At 46.2% G+C, this 18,981-nt stretch overlaps 1 protein-coding gene across 1 annotated transcript in view; it reads left to right on the forward strand.

Moving 5' to 3' along the window:
• The first annotated feature begins 557 nt into the window (after window positions 1-557).
• Window positions 558-18,981, forward strand: part of Mcoln2 (mucolipin 2) — a 50,797-nt gene continuing 32,373 nt past the window's right edge. Inside the window, exons 1-2 of the mRNA XM_036191216.1 lie at window positions 558-634; window positions 15,962-16,121. Of these exons, the coding sequence (XP_036047109.1) occupies window positions 558-634; window positions 15,962-16,121 (237 nt within the window). The remainder of the gene's footprint in view (window positions 635-15,961; window positions 16,122-18,981) is intronic.

Consider the following 18,981-nt stretch of genomic DNA (forward strand, 5'->3'; position numbering starts at 1 on the left):
CCCACTCCTTGTCAGGGAGTTATCAGAATCAAGACTCTCCATAATAAAGAAACCAACCGGTCCTCACGAACTTGCTGATTCCTAGACCGAGGGGCTGCAATGTATTCATCCCTAGAACACAGTATGGACATTTAACACAGCAGAATAGAACTGGCCAAAGAAACCGGACAAGCCAGGTCTTGGTGGCACCTGTTTGTAATCCCAGCACCCAGGAGGCTGAGGCAGAAGGATGGCTTCTGAGTTCGAGGCGACTCTGGGCCACATAGCGAGCTCAAGAGAAATGCAATGAACGACTGAAGGGATCAAACACTACTCTTGGAGGTGTGGGCATGGATGCGGGCAGGAGCGGGGGTGGAGGGCAGGGCGGGCGGAGCGCCTGGGGGCGGGGCGGACAACGGGCGGCCTCGCGGCAGGCTCCCCGGGAGACTTCCCTTTAGAAGGGCGGCTGCTGCGCCTGCCCCCCGCAGACACCCGCAGGCGGAGCGGGGTGTCGGGACCTTGGGGATCCGGGGGATCGAGGCAGTGCGGGAGTCTCGTACGTCGGTGGCGATCGTGCCATGCCCGGAGGCGAGGAGGCGCTGGACTTGCCTGCGTGGAACCGCGCCCCAGACCGGGCTTGGGACCCCCACCACAGGTCGGTACTCCCCTGGGGCGCCACGTCTTGTGATCTCCTGGATTCCAGCGTCACATCCTTCTGGGACTGCTCCAGCCGCGGTGTCCCTGCGCGCACACCTGGCCCCGTTCCGCCTCCTGCCTCTGGCTCTCCTCGGCCACGTAAAGTCCTTCGCGGTGGCCCAGCTCTGGAGGAAGGCAGCGGCCACGGGTGGGGAGCAGGGGCGTGACGGGAGAACAGGGCCACGCGTAGAGAGCCCTGGAAAGTTCCGAAGTGGGAGGGAGAGCTGGCCCTGCAACCTGAACCTTTTCCCAGGTAAAGGACTGGAAGAGAGACCAGATGTTTTCTGGTTAAAGTCCTGGTGAGGCTTTTTTTGGAGACAGGACTCTGAAAGATCCTGGTTGGCTGAAGGATCCTGGTTGTTACCTTGGGCAGGCCCACGCTAACTGCTTGCACTTAGTTAAATAAGGCCGGGGTTTACCTTCCGGAACAAACAGGCCTGTTTCTTAGGTGGGAAGGTTACGATGTGGTCAACCCTGGTTTCCCTAGCTCTATGAAAAAGCATCCAGTCAAGCCAGATGGCTCTGCCAAGCGGCCCCTCCTAGGTGCTTAAACTTCTGCAGCAGCACAGTTGAGCCCAGACCAGAGGACAAAGTGGCCTTTGGCTCCTGGTTGCTGCTCTTAAAACAAACAGTGGTGGGCTGTTAAAGTTTTCTAAGGCAGCCGGGACCGCTCCTGCCTTCGCAGCAGGGTGCACTCCAGGCCAGCAAGGAAGAAGGGAATTTGCATAGTCTATGATGACGACCCGAGTGGATAATTTTATGCAAGTGTAGCATAGATTTCCCAGATCTTTGAAAGACCAATTTTGAATTATACAACATTGGTGGCGCTGGAGAGGCGGTTCCCTGCAAGTTCAGGGACGGGGTTGGAGCCTCAACAACCTGGTAAAAACACATGGCGCCTGTAATCTTAACGCGGGAGGGGCAGGAGACAGGAGAACCCTCAGAGTTCTCTGGCCAGCCAGTCTCCCCTAATTTCAGAGCTCCATACCAATGGGTGACCCTGTCTCAAAAGTGTTGTTCCTGAGGATTCCTCACAAGGTTGTCCCCACATGCACAACACGTGTGCACACATGCACACTTACATGAATATACAGGCATCCATGAAAAGAAAAGGTGCAACTTTGACAACTGTAACGAGTTGTGAGTGTCACATCAAAATGACCAGTGCCACACAATCTGCAAACTACCTCTCTGAAAGTAGAAGAGTTTATTTTATTTTTTATTTTTGGTTTTTTTGAGACAGGGTTTCTCTGTGTAATTTTAGTGCCTGTCTTGGACTAGCTCTGTAGACCAGGCTGGCCTCAAATCACAGAGATCCACCTGCCTCTGCCTCCCGAGTGCTGGGTGGCCTGCTCCACCACTGCCCGGCCTGAGTTTCTTTTTAACAGGCCACGTGGATAGAAGTTGTACACCCACTTCTCTGTGTTATTCCTAAATGTACTGTCCTAAAAACTATGGAGCAAATGCCTCTGGATTTATGGGCTCACTGTCCTCTGTTTGGCCTGGAAAATGGCTGTGCTCATATTGGGTGTGATGCATAACCTTCAGTTTTATTTTTATTTGACGTTGTTTTTCCTAGAACATTTCATTCAGGGCTTAAATGGTTTTTGACATGTTCTGAGTCTTCAGAAACTGTGTGCATTGCTAAAGGAAACAGATTTGGTAGTTCATGGAAACCATGTTTGAAGGCTTGTAGATGTGAAATATACCATAGGAAGGTGCCAGGCTGTCCAGTACTGGTGGAAGATCAGACAGTGTTGCTATAAACTGAGAACTGAAGGGAGGTGAAGCAAGAGGTGGAAGAATTGCCTATGGATATCAGGATGCAAATTCTGATATTTTGTGTACAAGGGACGGAGAACGCAGCTCTGTCAGGAAGTGGGCTGTGAACTCTGCACTGTTAGGCGCTGCTCACAGTCTCCATGTCATTCTAAGTCAACAGCACACAGCTGGGCCAATTTGGTAGGTTTTCCTTGTAGAGTCTGAATTCTGCTAAGATTTTCGCTCATCTGCCTCTTTAAATCCCAAGAGATGTGAACACCTGTCCACCTGAACTTTCCCCCGGCACACCCTTTCCACTCAACCTTCCTTAAGCTCCACGGCCAGGATCTGTTTAAAAAGGCACCTTTGATGTAACCTCCCAGACTGAGGCTTTCACATTCTCCTCTGAGGGAGGATGATTTTTATAAAAAATGTAACAGCATCAAAGTCTGCCAACAGACTTGGAACACGTTTGGAACGGAGCTCCCGGTATGCAGAACTGAAAGTCAGGGGCACACACATTTAGAAGCTAATCTCTCTGCCCAATGGCTCTCTGTCGGTGACATGAAACCTAAATTAAGACTGGCTTTGAAACTTGGTGGGAAAAAAACAAGCTGACAACCAGGTGTCTTCTTGTGGCTAAGGTTTGTGAGTAAAAACAGCTGCCAGAAAACACCAAAAACTGAAGTGACCGTCTTCCACTGGGCCTTAGAGTTAAGTTCTGAATGTTCCTTCTGAGGAAATGATTCTTTAGAGCACCCTTGTGTCTCATGGAGAAAAGTAACTGCATTCCCAGGAGTAGTTTTCTTCTTAAATGCATATTTTTGTTTGTGTGTCTGTGTGCATGCTGTGTGTGTAAGTGCCCATGGGGGCCAGAAAGGGCTTCTTATCCCTTGGAGCTGTCTGAAGGGAATGCCAGGATCCGTGCTCAGACCCTCTGGAACAGCAGCAGCAAGCGCGTTTAACCTCGGAGCCCCTGCTGGAGCCCCAGCCCCTTACAGAAGCAGACTGTAGCATTCTATTCAGCGTGGATTGTGTCCATCTGTGTTCACTTGCTTCTGCAGCCACTGGGACTTCCCTCCAGGGTCTTTTCTGACCTGTATGCTGGAACCCCTGTTCTGTTTTGAGCCTGGACCCAGAGCTCCCTGGTCCTAGAGCTCCCTGGTTCCGGACTCCCTGGTTCTGGACTCCCTGGTTCTGGACTCCCTGGTTCCGGACTCCCTGGTTCTGAGCTCCCTGGTTCTGGGCTCCCTGGTTCCAGGCTCTTTCTAATTGATGAGGGGAGACTTCTTTGTAGGCGCAGGTGTCCAACTTCCCTCTCAAATGGCTAACTTCATTTCGTCTCTTTCAAAAGTTATCTATATTTTTTTTTCTTTCTTTGTAGTATGCCTTCATGATTTCAGCCAAAAAAATTATTCTGGGTAATAATCAGTAACTCCCAAGGCCAAAGATTCTGCTGGTGGCTGTGGCTTGTTCTATCCCTCTGATCTTTCAGCTTTCACCCCAATATCTGGCTCCGTTTAGCAATTCTTGTTACAGTGGATGTCCTAATTCTTGAAGATGCATGATTTAAATGACGGACTTTAAGAAGAAAATCTTATTACCCACACTTCCAGGAGATATGACCCACCAAGAGACTCACAGGCTTGGCAAGTAGGACGTTGGTATCAGATACTTGTTGAAAACTTGAGGAGATGAAGGGTTAGTTGGGGCACGCCATCATTGCAGCCCTGGTCCTCAGCTGTCAGAGCCTGTACTCCTGAGAAGAGGCTGCTCCCTCTTCTGCGGCCCCAGGGAGCCGATTCTTCACTGTGTTTTCAGAAGGCGTGTGACTTGTTGAGAATAAGCACTTTGAACACGCGTGACTCTACTTCTGCATTCCTGGTAGTCTGAGGCGATGAAGAGGAAGGCAGGGATGGTTTCACAGGAACTCAGTGGCACAGCTGTCTTCAGGGAAATCCTGAACATTCTGCGTGTTCATCTTCTGTTCAGAGCACTAGTGCGCCATGGAAAGCCCCTTCTGGCTTCTTTCAGGGCTTGTCCTGGGACCCGAGTGACCACGTGGTTTATCTTTCCAGAGATATACTGAGAAGGGAACCAGGGTTTGCTTTTTTTTTTTTTTTTAATAACCTTGACTTGGGCAACAGTTACCTTCTCTTAGAAGACTAGGAATTCACAAGGAAACTAGTTCATAGTAGGAAATGGAGTGAAAAAAAATGGGTGGGAGTTGTCAGGGGTGGGCCAAAGCCTTCATCTGCTGCACTGGCCATCTGACACTTGTCCTGGGGCCCTCATGGCTACCACTGTGGAACCCCCAGTTACCCTTTCAGACTTTAACCTTCCTCTACCCTGTCCTCACACTCACCACACAGGAGATAAGGGAAGGGAGTGCCCAGTCCCCTGATGCACACTTACTTTGACCATAATTAAAGTCACTTTGACTTGCGGTAGTAAGTAGATAATTCTCATGTTAATCACCAACACTGAAGGAAATAGAGAAAACAGGAAAATTAAGATCTTCTGTGAAACACTTCCCAGAGCTCTTGTGGGTGGGCAATGCTTATTCATTTTTTGTTTGCTAGCTCTAGATTTTTTTTTTAGCTCTATATTTTTAAAAAGTTGAAATGTGGAAACAAACACTGACATTTTCAGAAATAATGAGATTGTAGTATTTATTTTATGATTAAAATGTTACAATGTAACAGGCATTTACTGGCTCATACACAGTCTCAAGGCTGGTTGCAGTGATTATTTTTATAATCATCTTAATAAATAGCAATTACAAAATTTGCAGAAAAATACATAAAACATTGGTTCCTTGATCATACAAACACTTATAATCAACAGAGTGGCTTTTTAGTACTTACATTTCTCCCGATAGAGTCCCCCTGTATTTGACACAGAAGAGTTAAGCTGGATTTGTGCCAACCTGATTGCTATTTGATTTTAGGGAGTAAATGCCCACCTGATTTCCAGATCCTTTGCCTGTAGCTGTACTGGGCTGTCTTTTTCTTATTAATAGTTGGGGCTGTTAGTAACCCAGTACCTGTTAGTAACAGCACTAAGCTTTTGGCTACTTCAATATCTTGCAGACCTTCTCTGTCTTCTGACTCTGCGTGTGTGTGTGTTCCTGTGTGTTTGTTTGCATGTATGTGGATGCACAAGGGTGTGTAGGCCTGAGCTGACATCAGTGTCTTCCTCAGTCACGCTGTGTGCCTTTTGTTTATTGAAGCAAAGCCTCTCATTGAAGCTGGAACAGTCCTGTTAGTCAGCTTATCTAAGGGACCAGCTTGCCCAGGGGCCCCTGCTTCTGCTTCCAGATGGACTCACACCCGCCTGACTTTTGCATGGTTCTGGGGTCTGAACCCTGATTCTCTCACTTGCTCAGGGACACTTCATCTCAGAGCTACCCTCCGGCCCACTGTCTTTCGACTCTGAAGTGTTAAACTTGGACGCCCATTGTACTGCCAGGCTTTTCCATGCCTTCTGAGCTTGGCTGTTCTTATAAAGACACACTAAATTATTTTTCTAAATTCTGTATCTGATTTATCCCTGACTTTATTTTTTAATACAAACATTTCTTTGTTCTTCTTGTTGTTGTTTTTCCTTTTTTGCATTCTGTTTCTGGAAGGACTCTTTGGCCAAAAGAGCAGATCACCGTGGAAGTAATTTATCAAGCTGATTCTTAAAAAAAAAAAAAAAGAAAGAAAGAAAGAAAAGAAAAAAAGAAAAAAAGAAAGAACAAAAAACAAAGAACAGGAATAGTGAGTAAAATAAAGCAGCATGGCCAGGCGGTGGTGGCGCACGCCTGTAATCCCAGCACTCAGGAGGCAGAGGCAGGTGGATCTCTGTGAGTTCCAGGCCAGCTTGGTCTACAGAGCTAGTCCAGGACAGGCTCCAAAAGCTACAGAGAAACCCTGTCTCAAAAAACCAAAAATAGATAGATAGATAGATAGATAGATAGATAGATAGATAGATAAAAAATAGAGCAGCATTTCTATCAGCAGATCGGGCACCTAACCACCTAGAACCTTCTCATCTTGGCTAAGCATGGCTTTGTTATTTCAATCAGTTATCCTTTCTAACATTGCCCTTTCTATTGTTACATAGTTAATATTACTTTTGCTATACTGACTGGGGGAAAGTTTATGTAGCCAGAGTAGTTGCCTCATTCATTGATTCATTTCATTTCTTCCAAGCGATACTCATTGAATACCTGCTGTGTGTTAGGTAGTGTGCTGTATGCTGCCAGGTGCAGAGGAGCAGGGCTTAGGGAAGCTCTTAGAGGAAAACCAGTTGTGATATTGAATTGGAGGAAAATAAAGCTTACAATAAGGAATAGAGAGGCCACATGCAGTAATGTGGGCATGAGTAGCTGGGCCTCTCTAACTGGGTTGTAATCCTAGCTATTTGGGAGGCTGAGACAGGAGGATCTCTAGTTCAAGACCTGCCTAGCTGACAGGGTGAGTTTAAGGCTCATGTGGACAAAACTCAGTGAGATCCTATGTCAAACAGAAAGTAAGGAAAGGGTGGGAGTCTAGCCTGTGGCTGAGTACTTGCTTACCATGTTTGTGGTGGAGGGTCCAGTCCCCAGTCCTGCAAGGAACCCCCCCCATGGCCTCTGTAAAAAGGTCACAGCTGAGCTGAGAAACTCCCAAGGACAGGAAGGATCCAGATGTGCAAAGGGCCGGGGAAACAGCAAGTGCAGACCCCCAAGTGGGGGGAATGTTCCAGAGCCAGGAGTGGTTCTAGGGGCAGTGAGGAAGCAGAGTGGAGTGTGGGAAGAAGTGGGCTGTGGTCTCACAAGCAATGCCAGGAAGAGGTAGGAGGCGCAGTGCTTATTCTGAGAGGAGCAGAAAGTCCCAGGAGTGTTGTCAGCTGGAAAATGATGCCTGCCTTAGGGACTGAGCCGAAATCAATTTAAAGGTAACTAAGTCGGTCTTAAGCATCCCCTCTAGCTGTGATGTGGGGCACTGGGAAGGCATGCCTGTGATCAAGTGAGACAGAAGGGCAGGGAGGGGCTCTAGTAGGAGCAGAGCTGAGAGCCCTCGGGATACAGACTTGACGTGAGGGGGTTGCTTCTCAGTGGTATAACTTGGGAAGCTGAGATCCCCATTCCCACTTCATACCTCATGCCTCCTGGGGCCCAGATATCTAGGAGCTAGGGCCCAGTTGGCTCTACCATAGAAGCGTCTGCAGGAAAGTCACGGGTGGCTGCACTGAGTAGGCAGGGGGATGATAGGTTTGGGGATTCTAGACAGGTGGGTGGGTGTCCAGAAAGGAGTGGGTAAGGAACAAGAGGGGAAGTCCCTCAAGTGAATAGTGTTTGAAGGCTCAGGATTGGATGAGCTCTTCTGGAATACAGGACAGATAATAGAAGAGCTGCTGGACCATGCCATGGCATTTATAGGTCAGACAGAAGAGAAGCCAGTGAGGAAGAGTGAGGGGGCTGGGTGAAGTGGGAAGGAAGCCAAAGACATGAAATGTTCCAGAAGTTGAGAAAATGGCTGTGCCAGATAGAGGGCATTTAGCTGTTGGATGCTGCTTAGCCACCACACCCAGAAGTGTTGGGGGATCTGTAGGCTGTTTACCCTGAAGAGTTTTATGGAGCGAGAGAAAAGGGAGCCAGCTGATGGCTACTGTTCACCTTACTGTGACAGAACATGCAGCAGAAGCAGCTTCAGGGAAGGAGGGTTGGCCTCTGCTCATAGTTGTAGGTTACAGTCCATCATGGCGGGAAGTCAAGGCGGCAGGAGCATGAGGCAGATGGTCACATGTATCACAGTCAGGAAGCAGAGAGAAATAATGCTGGTGCTCAGCTCATTTTCTCCTTTTTATTCAGCCGGGACCTCAGCCCAGGGAACAGTGACAGCCACATTCCGGGTGGGTCTTTCCACCTCAATGAATTCCTCACAGACATGCTCAGAGGTTCCTCTCCTGGGTGACTCTAGATCCTGAGGCCTGTGGTTTCTTTACTTCTTATTCTGATCACACGAGAGCACAGAATCTCCTGAATTGTGCATTAGGTGTTTTGCCAAGATGTCATACATTTTCCAATGAAGTCAACTTGGACTTTCCTTAGCATGTGTTCTCCATTCCTGATCATTCTACAGGCCATCAGTCCTTAAGAAATACTACCTCTGGTGTCAAGAAGGAATACCAGGCGGAGGTCTCGGTAGAAAGCAGGTTTTTGTATTGAGGCCAGTCTTGAGCTCAGGGTACTTAACTCACCTCCGTGGTAGCAACAGGCCACTACAGAACAGGCCAGCCGTTAGAATCATCTGTCATTTTGTCAGGCAGAGTAAGGGTCACCTAAGGGGAAGTTCAAAAGCATAGCAGCCTAGAGCGGTCGCATCTTTGAAGCAGGATGCCATCATTGTACCTGGTGTACGCATTTTTTTAGAAGCAAAGGTCAAGAGCCTTCGTCTTAGTCCCAGAGTGAAGTTTGGGGTTAGGATCCCAATACAGTATAGCGTCATTGGTAATTGCTTTTCAAAATGTCAGGCTTCCACATACTGGTTCAATAAAGCTCGAGTTGCCCTTGGTCATGTGGTCACCCTAAGCCTGGCTACCATGTGGTCCTAATTACTTAGGGAAGGATAGGCTTGCTTATAAGGCACACAGTGGGGGCCTGTTCCCCTTTTCTCCCCACCACCTGACCAGCCTCAGGCTTCATCTTACACCCACATTCCCTAGCATTTGTTCAACCCATTGTCTGGCCAAGTTTCTGCTCCATTCCGTATTTTATTTAACACTTAAGGATACTGTGTTTTCCCCGACCTTTGGTACTTTGGTCTTTGACAGTGTTATTTAGTAAGCTTATAAAAATTCCGGGGCTAGAAATATGGTTCAGTCAGTAAAGGGCTCGCTACACAGGCGTGAGGACCTGAGCTCAAGCTTTAGAATCTACAAAATCCAGGTGTGGTGGCTCCAGCCTATGATCCTAGTGTTGGCGGGACAGACGCAGGAAGATCCTTAGGACTCTCTGGCCAGCCTGTCTAGTCTACTCTGTGAGTTCCAGCCACAGAGAGAGGCGATTTCATCTTCAACATCGTCGTCGTCATCACCATCACCTTTGTCATCATAGTGAGGGAGATACCTGAAGTCATCCTCTGGCTTCCACATGTGCATGCTGATGTGTGCATGCATGTAAATGTATACACACGTGTGTACACACACTGAGGATCATGCATTTCCCTTTATTTAGTTAAACTAATCATTTATAAATGCTGTAATTGTCCTGGTCGGTTTCTTGCCATTTCAGTGTGGCTGCTATAGTTAATAGGCTGGCATCACTAGATCTGCACAGGTTCCTACTCCTTAAGCAGCGTCAGAGCAGTTCTTACCTCCCGTTATTCGAGGGTTTTGTCCTTCTTCTGAACCTGTTGCTCACTGTTAGCCTTGCTGGTAAGACTGGCAGCATTTCTGCTGCTTCTGACCTGGCTCGTGCTTCTGAAGTAGTGGATGCAGTTTTCAAGCATCCCCTCAAACTCATCTCCCAGGCAGTATTCCTCACCAGAGCATGCTGGGAATGTGCCTGTCAAATGAATGGATGGTTGTGTCCTGACACATGGCCCACTTTTCATTTACTCTTTGGTTTTTCTGTCTCTGCTTTACGCCACTCTGTTGTGGCTACAGCAATGCCCGCGCCTTTACAATATCCTCACCTGACAGACAACCAGGCAAAACTACGAACTGGGGAGACGGGAGCAAGAAAGACCATCTGGGAAAGTCTCATTAACTCACATTTAAACTTTCCCTTTGAGACACTAGAAGTTTTGAACTCAAATATCATTTACTTTTCTCCAAAATGTAGATGCTTTAAAATCTAAGTCAAATTCATCTTGAACATTCATTATGTCAGCTAATATTTTTTCTGTATTTCTATCATTCTATCAACTGGTTCCACCCCCACTGATACTTTTCTGTGTTTTGTAGATTGAGTAGCTCCAGAGATGGGGGTGCCTTTAAACATGTTTAATTATCCTCAGTACTAGAAAGCTTGGGACCGGGGTGCCTTTAAACATGTTTAATTATCCTCAGTACTAGAAAGCTTGGGACCAGCGTGCCTTTAAACATGTTTAATCCTCCCCAGTACTAGAAACATTGTAACGCCTAGTGAGTTAAGGAAGGACACAGTAGTTTAGACAAGTCATGGTGAGTTTCACTTTCATATTTTGCTACTTCTTGTTACCTTGGTACTTCAAAACTTTGTTGCTTTTGCTGTTTCTGGTTTACCTGAGGCTTCTGAGTGTGTGTGTGTGTGTGTGTGTGTGTGTGTGTGTGTGTGTGTGTGTGTGTGTGTGTGTGTGTGTGTGCAGCGAGCATGCCTCTGGTCTCTGCTCCCCCAGAAATGAGAATAAAGCATGCATCGTGACTGGCACTTTTCATGTAGGCTCTAGGACATGAGACTCAGTTTCTGCTTACAAGTCAAGCACTGTACCAGCTGTACCATCTCCACAGCTCTGAAGCCTTTGTACTGGAAAATCTTTGGGGAACTGGGCTCTAAAGAGGCTTTATGAGGATGCTGTTCTCAGGCTCAGGGAAGATGATACTGGATCCCTCCACCTTCCCAGTCAAGTGCTGTTGTAGTTTTGACACCTGTGTGTTATGAGCATGATAGGGTTCTCCTTGCTTTCTGAACCCTTAACCTCACAGTCGGAACTTGTTTTCTGGAATCATGGGTACACTGTGGTTCAACCCTTGCTCACCCACTTGAAAAGAATGTGTTCCCAAGTCTCTCCTGCTGGAGCTTGACTTTCAAAGAAGCTACTCATCCCCATGTCCTGTCCCAAGCACCCAGTCCATAGAGGAAGTCATTGTCTAGTCAGTCAGGCTGACTGAGGAGCTGCCTACTCATGCTCAAGGAAAACACATGTGTAAAGTCTTTCTTGAGATAGCCTGTAGCTCAGGCTAGCCTGGAACTCACTATGTAGCTCAGCTTGGCCTAGAAGTCCTTAAAATCTTCTTGTCTCAGCTTGTGGATGGAGTGCTGAGCTTCCAAACATGACTACCACATCTGGCTTCATCATTTGAAGTGAGACTCATATAGTAGCTGATTTCTCACTATTAAAAAAAGATATTTTGTTTATTAAGGTTTATAGCTGTGTGTACCATATGTGTGCAGTACCTGCAGAGGCTAGGGGAGGGCATTGGATCCCCGAAGGCTGAAGACAGACAGTAGTTAGCCACCATATGGGTGCTGGGAATTGAACCTGGACCCTCTGGAAGAGCAGTCAGGGCTGTTAACCACTGAGCCATCTCTCCAGCCTCAGCAAGGCTCTTTTCTAAGGTTTCCAGTACACACACACACACACACACACACACACACACACACACACACACACAAGCAGTGGTGCATGCTCAGTTTCTGCTGCATTCTAAGCCATTTCATTACTTGATTGCCGTTGGTCTGGTTCTGTTTAATTAGGTGCTGGGTATATCCTGCAAATTACATGTTAGATTGATGAGTCCCCAAGGCTCACCCACTACAAATCCCAGGACACAGTGGGCAGCTCCAGCTTGGAATCCCCAGACTCAAGAAACCCAACACTTTGAAGTACCCCAGTCACCTAGGTTGGAGTCCTACTGGCCTGGTTAATGGCTAGTATATCTGGGGACAAGGTTGCTTTTTCAGTTCCTCTTTCTTTAGAAATATGATATGGAGTCAGTCTGGTCTTCAGGGTAGCCTTAGGACTGGTTTCTCAGTCTACTTCCTCAGAGGGAAGTGCTTTGGGTCACACATCTGCATGAGGGGAGAATCTGCAGTCAGCTCAAGGTGGGATCTAGCCTGAGCTCTGGTTTCTTGGTCCCCTTTCTGGAAACCACACACTCACAAAGTCCCAGAGTGTCTGAGTGGCAGTTGGCAACAACTGTAGACCCATGGTGAGATTGTCCCAGGAACTCTCCACTGTTAGACCCTCGTGTCTGTACAGTTGTTCCCCACCCACCTCCAAACGCCTGGACCTTCTGTAGGAACTTTTTCTCCATTTCTTTCTCTGCACTGGCTGGTTTTGTGTCAACTTGACACAAACTAGAGTCATTAGAGAGGAAGAAGCCTCTGTTACATGAATCTTAAAAGGTCTTTTAATAAAAACCCAGGAGCCACATATTGGGGTGAATGATGAAAGATCAGAGATGCAGAACAAGCCATAGCCAACCTCACCTCGCCAACTCCTCGGCCAATCCTGTTTCCTCAGACTGGTAGCTTCTGAGTCCTTACCTGAAAGGAAGTTGAACTGCTTTATTCCTGTTTCCTTGCACCTTACATACTTTTCTCTGCCCAGCCATGTCACTTCCTGGGATTAAAGGCATGTGTGCTCCCCAATACTGGGATTAAAGGTGTGTGCCACCACTGCCTGGCCTTGTTTCCAGTATGGCCTTGAACTCACAGAGATCCAGGTTGCTCTCTGCCTCCTGAGTGATAGGATTAAGGGTGTGTGCCATCAATGTCTGACCACTATGTCTAGTCTAGAGGCTGGCTCTGTCCTCTGATCCTCTGGCAAGCTTTATTGGGGTACACAATATATCACCACAAGCCTCAGTTGAGGAAATGCCTTCATGAGATCCAGCTGTAGGGCATTTTCTCAATTAGTGATCAATGGGGGAGGGCCCAGGCCATGGTGGGTGCTGCCATCCTCGAGCTGGTGGTCCTGGGTTCTATCAGAAAGCAGACTGAGGAAGCCAGGAAAAGCAAGCCAGTAAGCAGCTTTCCTCCATGGCCTCTGCATCAGCTCCTGCCTCCAGGTTCCTGCCATGTTGGAATTCTTGTCTGGACTTCCTTCAGGGGTGAACAGCAATGTGGAAGTGTAGGCTGAATAAACCCTTTCCTCCCGATTTGCTTTATGGTCGTGGTGTTTCTTCACGAACCCCTAACTAAGCCACACCCCCTGTCATCCTTCCTTCTTCCTTCACTTTCCCCCTCCTTCCGGCCTTCGCTCTTCACCTCCTTTTTAAAAAAATTGTTTATGGCAGGATGGTTCTTGCTAACCTAGTGTGCCAATCTTAGAGATGAGATTTAAAAAAGAAAGAGAAAAAATATCAATTTAGAACCACAAACCAGGGCCAGTAAGATGGCTCAGTAGGCAAAGGCACTTTCTGTGGAAGGCTTGACCCTAGTTCAATCCTACCTGAAGGTGGAAGGAGAGAACTGACTCCATTAGGTTGTCCTCTGACATCCTAAGCACACTATGCCCTGCTCTACTATGCTTTCCAGCTTCTTTTGAAGTTGTTAGTCAAAGTAGATGACCCAGATGATAGATGTATTAGATGTTGTTTAAGTAGTCTCTATAAGAAGATCTCTTGGAATAACCCAAAGTTCCAAAAGCTTACCAAGAAATCTGTAATTTGAACAATCCTGACCCAGCAGTTCTTACTCATGAAGACACTCCCTGCTCAAATGACCCAAGCCTCCAGGACTTAAGCTTGATATGAAAGTCTTAAGATAGATAGCTTCAGAAACAGTTGGATCCAGGAACTCTAGTATTGTAGGATATTTGTTTACACTGTGTGAAGATGTGTCACTGTGATTGGTTGATTGGTTTAATAAAGAGCTGAATGGTAAATAGCCAAGCAGGAGAAAAAAGGTGGAGCTTCAGGGCAAAGAAAAGGACACAGGATGAATCTAGGCATGTATGGGAGACACCAGCAATACACAATGGAAGTGAGGTAAAAAGCCAAGTGGTAGCATGTAGATTAGTAGAAACAGGTTAACTTTGGTAATAAGAGCTAGTTGGGAACAAGCCTAAGCTAAAGGCTAAGCTTTCATAATTAATAGTAAGTCTCTATGTCATTATTTGGGAATGGTGGCCAAAAAGAAAGTCCTTCTACACTCTGGCATCATTATTAAACTTGGTGTCTGTCCCTGACTTCCTGGGAGAGCTCCAGCCTCCAGAAACACTTCCCTATGGTGGTGAGCTTCCCCCAGGAATGCCAAACTCACAGGCAGGCACAGCCCACTCTTTTAGTCTATGACCTTTGATCTATGTTGTCTCTGTCCCATCAGTAAAAGTTTATCACAGTGGTCCTATTGTGATCATACTGATTACATGCTATTGTTAAATATCCTTTATACATTGTTCTGTTATGCTATATATACAGTTTAGATTAATTTTGTGTTACACATATTCTATGCTACATTAACAATTAATAAAATTCATATTTTTAGTTTTTAGGGGTTATAAAATAGAAGCATTAATAATTTCTATACTCCCAGCATGTTTCACACTCCTCGTTTTGGAGACTTAATGAAAAAACACGTGTCTCATCAGTATGGTCACAGTGATGTGGCCACATCTCATTGGTTGTCTCTGGCCTTGGTGAGTCACATGTCCAGCCATGAGTTTGGAGTTGATAAGCCAGGTTGACAAAAATATGACTGGGTATAAACAGAGAGCTACAATAGTAGCTCTCTCAAGCTGCTTACATTTTAGAATTAAATATTTATTCTTTGCCAACTTCATGCATGTATATAGTATGTTACTATTATATCCATCCCCCACCACTGCCACTTTCTATTCTGGAATCTTGTAATCACTGCCATTTATCCATAAATGGGGGACACAATCCTTCTCAGAGTTATAGATCACAGGTTCTCTAGTTCCTTAACAAATGATTCCACTGACCTATATCAAATGTCAGTCATTTTAAACCCGAAGTGCCGGGTAGATTCCCGCCTTGTTCTTACTGGTCTAACGCACGCACGCACGCACGCACGCACGCACGCACGCAGAAACTCTCACATTTACACTTTCTTTTCACTCTTCCTCTCACGCACTTCCTTCCAGCTCTTCAGTAACAGGAGAAACTGTGTATGAAGATCTAGGAAGTGACAGGTGAAGCTTTAAATCCTGAAAATAGGCATTTGGAGAGATCTTACAATGACTTACTAATAAAATCAAACCTGAGCCAGGTATTGGGATGAACGCTGAAAACTCAGAGAAGCAGAACAAGCCACAGCTTCCTTGCCTCACCAGTTCCTCAGCTGATCCTGTTTCCTCAGACTGGAAGCCTCTGAGTCCTCATCCACATGAATCTCAGCTGAACTGCTGCTCTAAAGCCTAAAAGCTTAACCAGCCAAAAAGACTCTAGTTTCCGGTCTTCATGCCTTTATACCTTTCTGCCTTCTACCATCACTCCCTGGGATTAAAGGCGAGAGTCACCATGCTTGGCTGTATCCTTGAGCAGATGGATTTCTGCCTCTGGAATGCTAGGATTAAAGGCGTGTGCTACCACTGCCTATCCTCTATGTTTAATATTGTGGCTGTTCTGTCTCTGACCCCAGATAAGTTTATTAGGGTGCACAATATTTTGGGGAACACAGTACTACCACAGATGGGTGGTTATGTGCAAAGGCAGGTGACAACCGAGTGGAACCCTCTTTCGGATTTCTAGAGACAAGAGGTTCTCCAGTCTGAGAGTTCTGTGTCTGTGGAACCAGGTGAAGAATGTGAACAAGAACTGTAGGCCAGGAGTACTGTGAGAGACAGGCTGCTCTGGGGTATTTAAAAACTGTCTTCTGTGGCAGAAGTACGATGGCATCACTGGAGTCTGAGGTGAAGGAAGAATGTCTGAGGGAAGACCTGAAGTTCTACTTCATGAGCCCCTGTGAGAAATACAGAGCCAGACGCCAAATCCCATGGAAGCTGGGCTTGCAGATTCTGAAGATAGTCATGGTAACAACTCAGGTAACTCACACAATTACTTCTTCCTTCCCCCGAGATCACATAGTTTTCAAGTGTCCTGTACTTGATTGTTGATGTGCAACACTCACATTGAAGTTCATGAAACTAAAATTAAGTCACCTCCAGAGGGCAGAGGGCAGGCTGCAGTTTCAGTTCAGGTGATCTGGTTTCAGTAAGAGTTCATGAGGCCATCTCTCCACAGGAGCTGTAAAAGACATAAAAAGATCCATGTAGAAGGGAGTTTCTTAATCTTCTCGCCCCCTAATCCATGTGATGTGCACAGGCTGTCAGGGAGTTCTCAAAAATCCTTCTTTATTTAATACGTTTTTGAAAGTCTTCAGACATAGAAAATGCTAATTTTTAATTTTCATCAGTAGCATTGTGCCCCATGTAAGTGCCAACTAGCAGGCACTGTCAAGAATGTCTGAGCATTATATTTGGACCTTGACTTAAGGTCTACTGCAGATGAGTTTATCACCAGACTTGAAATGGCTGCCAGAGTTGTCTTCTAGCTGTGGAGTGTGGCATTGACCTCATCTGTGGTGACTTCTCTGTAGTCAACTACATTTGAACAGACATGTCTGGAAAAAACAAAACAGTGCTGATTGGAGTCTTTAGCTCTACTGGTACATAATCTACTGGTACCATCAATCCAAGTGTATAAGGGTGATTTTTCTTAAATATAATATGAAGAGTATAAGGAATGCCTCCATTTGGAAATGAGAGGGCTTCAGCTGTAAGTATGGTTGCAACTTTACTGAGTTAGTAAAGGGGCCTTCAAGTTGTATGATGGGCTGCCCCAGCTCATTCAGAAGAGCAAATCATGGGGCTGGAGAGATGGCTCTGAGGTTAAGAGCACTGGCTTCCAGAGACCTGAGTTCAATTTCCAGCACATACTTGGTGACTCATAACCATCTATAACTCCAGACCTAGAGGACCTAATATCATCTTCTGGATTCCATAGACGACACCAGGCATGCATGTGGTGTACACACATACATTCAGGTGAAACACTCATGTACATTAATAAAACAAAAGTAATTAAAAAAAGAAAGACAAGCAGTTGCTACAGAAGAAGCAAGACAAGTATGCAAGGATGCGGTTAAAAGGACCACACATCTCTTACCCTTTTCCATTCTTGGTTTTCAAGTTTTAGTTTTGGTGACCTACAAATTAGGATCTTATTGTTCCTTAAAAGGCAAATAAATGATTTAGTTAACTATTTGCCAGTTTTCTATCTTGCTTCAACTTTGATGTTTTAATCTAGTATTGTCACTAAAATTGTAATGTCCATAGGCATAAAAAATCATTGGCATCTTTAATTTAATGTCCTGATACTACTGAATCCCATTGACTTTCCTCTTCAAAATGATACCTACTCATGCTTTTCCCAGTCTAAGTATTTTTTCTAGCATATCTTTTATCTCTGATTTAGATTTGTTTTAATTTTTATTTACGTATTTGTGAGTATACACACACGAGTGCAGTAGACCAGAGATGACATCAGATCTCCTGGAGCGGGAGTTAAACCTGGTTGTGAGTTGCCCAGTGTGGATGCTGTGAACCAAACTCTGGCCTTCTGCAAAAGCAGCCAGTGCTCTTAGCCATCGAGCCATCTTTCCATCCACTCTTATCTCCAATTTAAAACAAAAGAAACATCTCATTCACAGGGCTCTGGGTTGAGACACACTGTCACCATCTACGCTGCTGCTGTTAGCTCACAGGCTAATGTTTGCCACTGCCAGACATGAGGAGGGTCTTGCAGGTGCTAGCTCAGTTTATCCTTCTGCAACCCTGTGAAGTGGGCTCAGTCAGAATCTCCTGGACAAAGAAACTGGGACAAAATGGTTAATTAATTTGCATTGGTGCCATGCAGAGCTGGGATTGGAGCCTGTCTTTCTCTGGAGGCTGCACTCCCGTTCTCAGCATCTTCTTCTGGACACAGGTTTACAGGTAGGCAGACAGGACCAGTCTGCTTCAAAGTCCATCTTGAGCAAGTACCAATCTCTTCGATGCTGTTGTCATGATTCTTTTTATTTCATCATTTTGTATGTGTGGGTGTTTCATTTGTGTGCCACATGTGTGCAGGGTCTAGAAGAAGGTGTCAGATTCCCTGGGGCTGGAATTGCACAAGTTGGAAGCTGCCATGTGGTACATGTGGGATGGCCCCCAGGTCCTCTGGTAGGGCAGCCAGTGCTCTTAGCCACTGAGCTGTAACTACAGCCCAATCGTACTGCTTTTTCCTAGAGAAGCTTTCACTTCACTATCCTGCTCAGGAATTCTGCTGTGTGTGAATGTATGGGAATGTCAGAGGGCAATCTTGAATGTCATTCCTCAGGGGTCTCGAGACAGGGTCTCTTCTAGGCCTGGAGCTTTAGCAAGTTTGCTAGGGTAGCTGGCCATTAAGCTGGGGAATTTCCCCGTTTTGTCCATCTTGCTATTACAGGGGTTCCATACACATCCTGCTATGCCCAGCACTTTACATGGGTTCTGGGGACTGAACCAAGACCATCATACTCGAAAGGCAAGCGTTTTACAGGCCACTGCTCAGGAACTTCTGAAAAATGCTTCTTTTCCCAGAAGACACCTGTGAATTTACAGTCCAGAATTCACAGATTCCCAAAACCGTCTTCACCCTCTGTCCAATGAGGCTTCATCTACTACTTCCTGTCCAGCCAGGCCAACCTGATGTTTCTTGCTTACGTGGGTACTTCCCTACCCACAGTGGTTCTGTCCCTCTTCACTTCGAAGGTGTGATTTGAAAACCCGTCTCCCCCGTCTAATGTCGACCTCTGTAACGTCCCTCACTACACTCTGCTGCCTGCATTGCTTACTTTACTTTTAAAAATAAACGAATTCGGGG

Source organism: Onychomys torridus, chromosome 6 (genome assembly GCF_903995425.1).
Source record: "Onychomys torridus chromosome 6, mOncTor1.1, whole genome shotgun sequence".
Taxonomy (NCBI): Eukaryota; Metazoa; Chordata; class Mammalia; order Rodentia; family Cricetidae; genus Onychomys; species Onychomys torridus.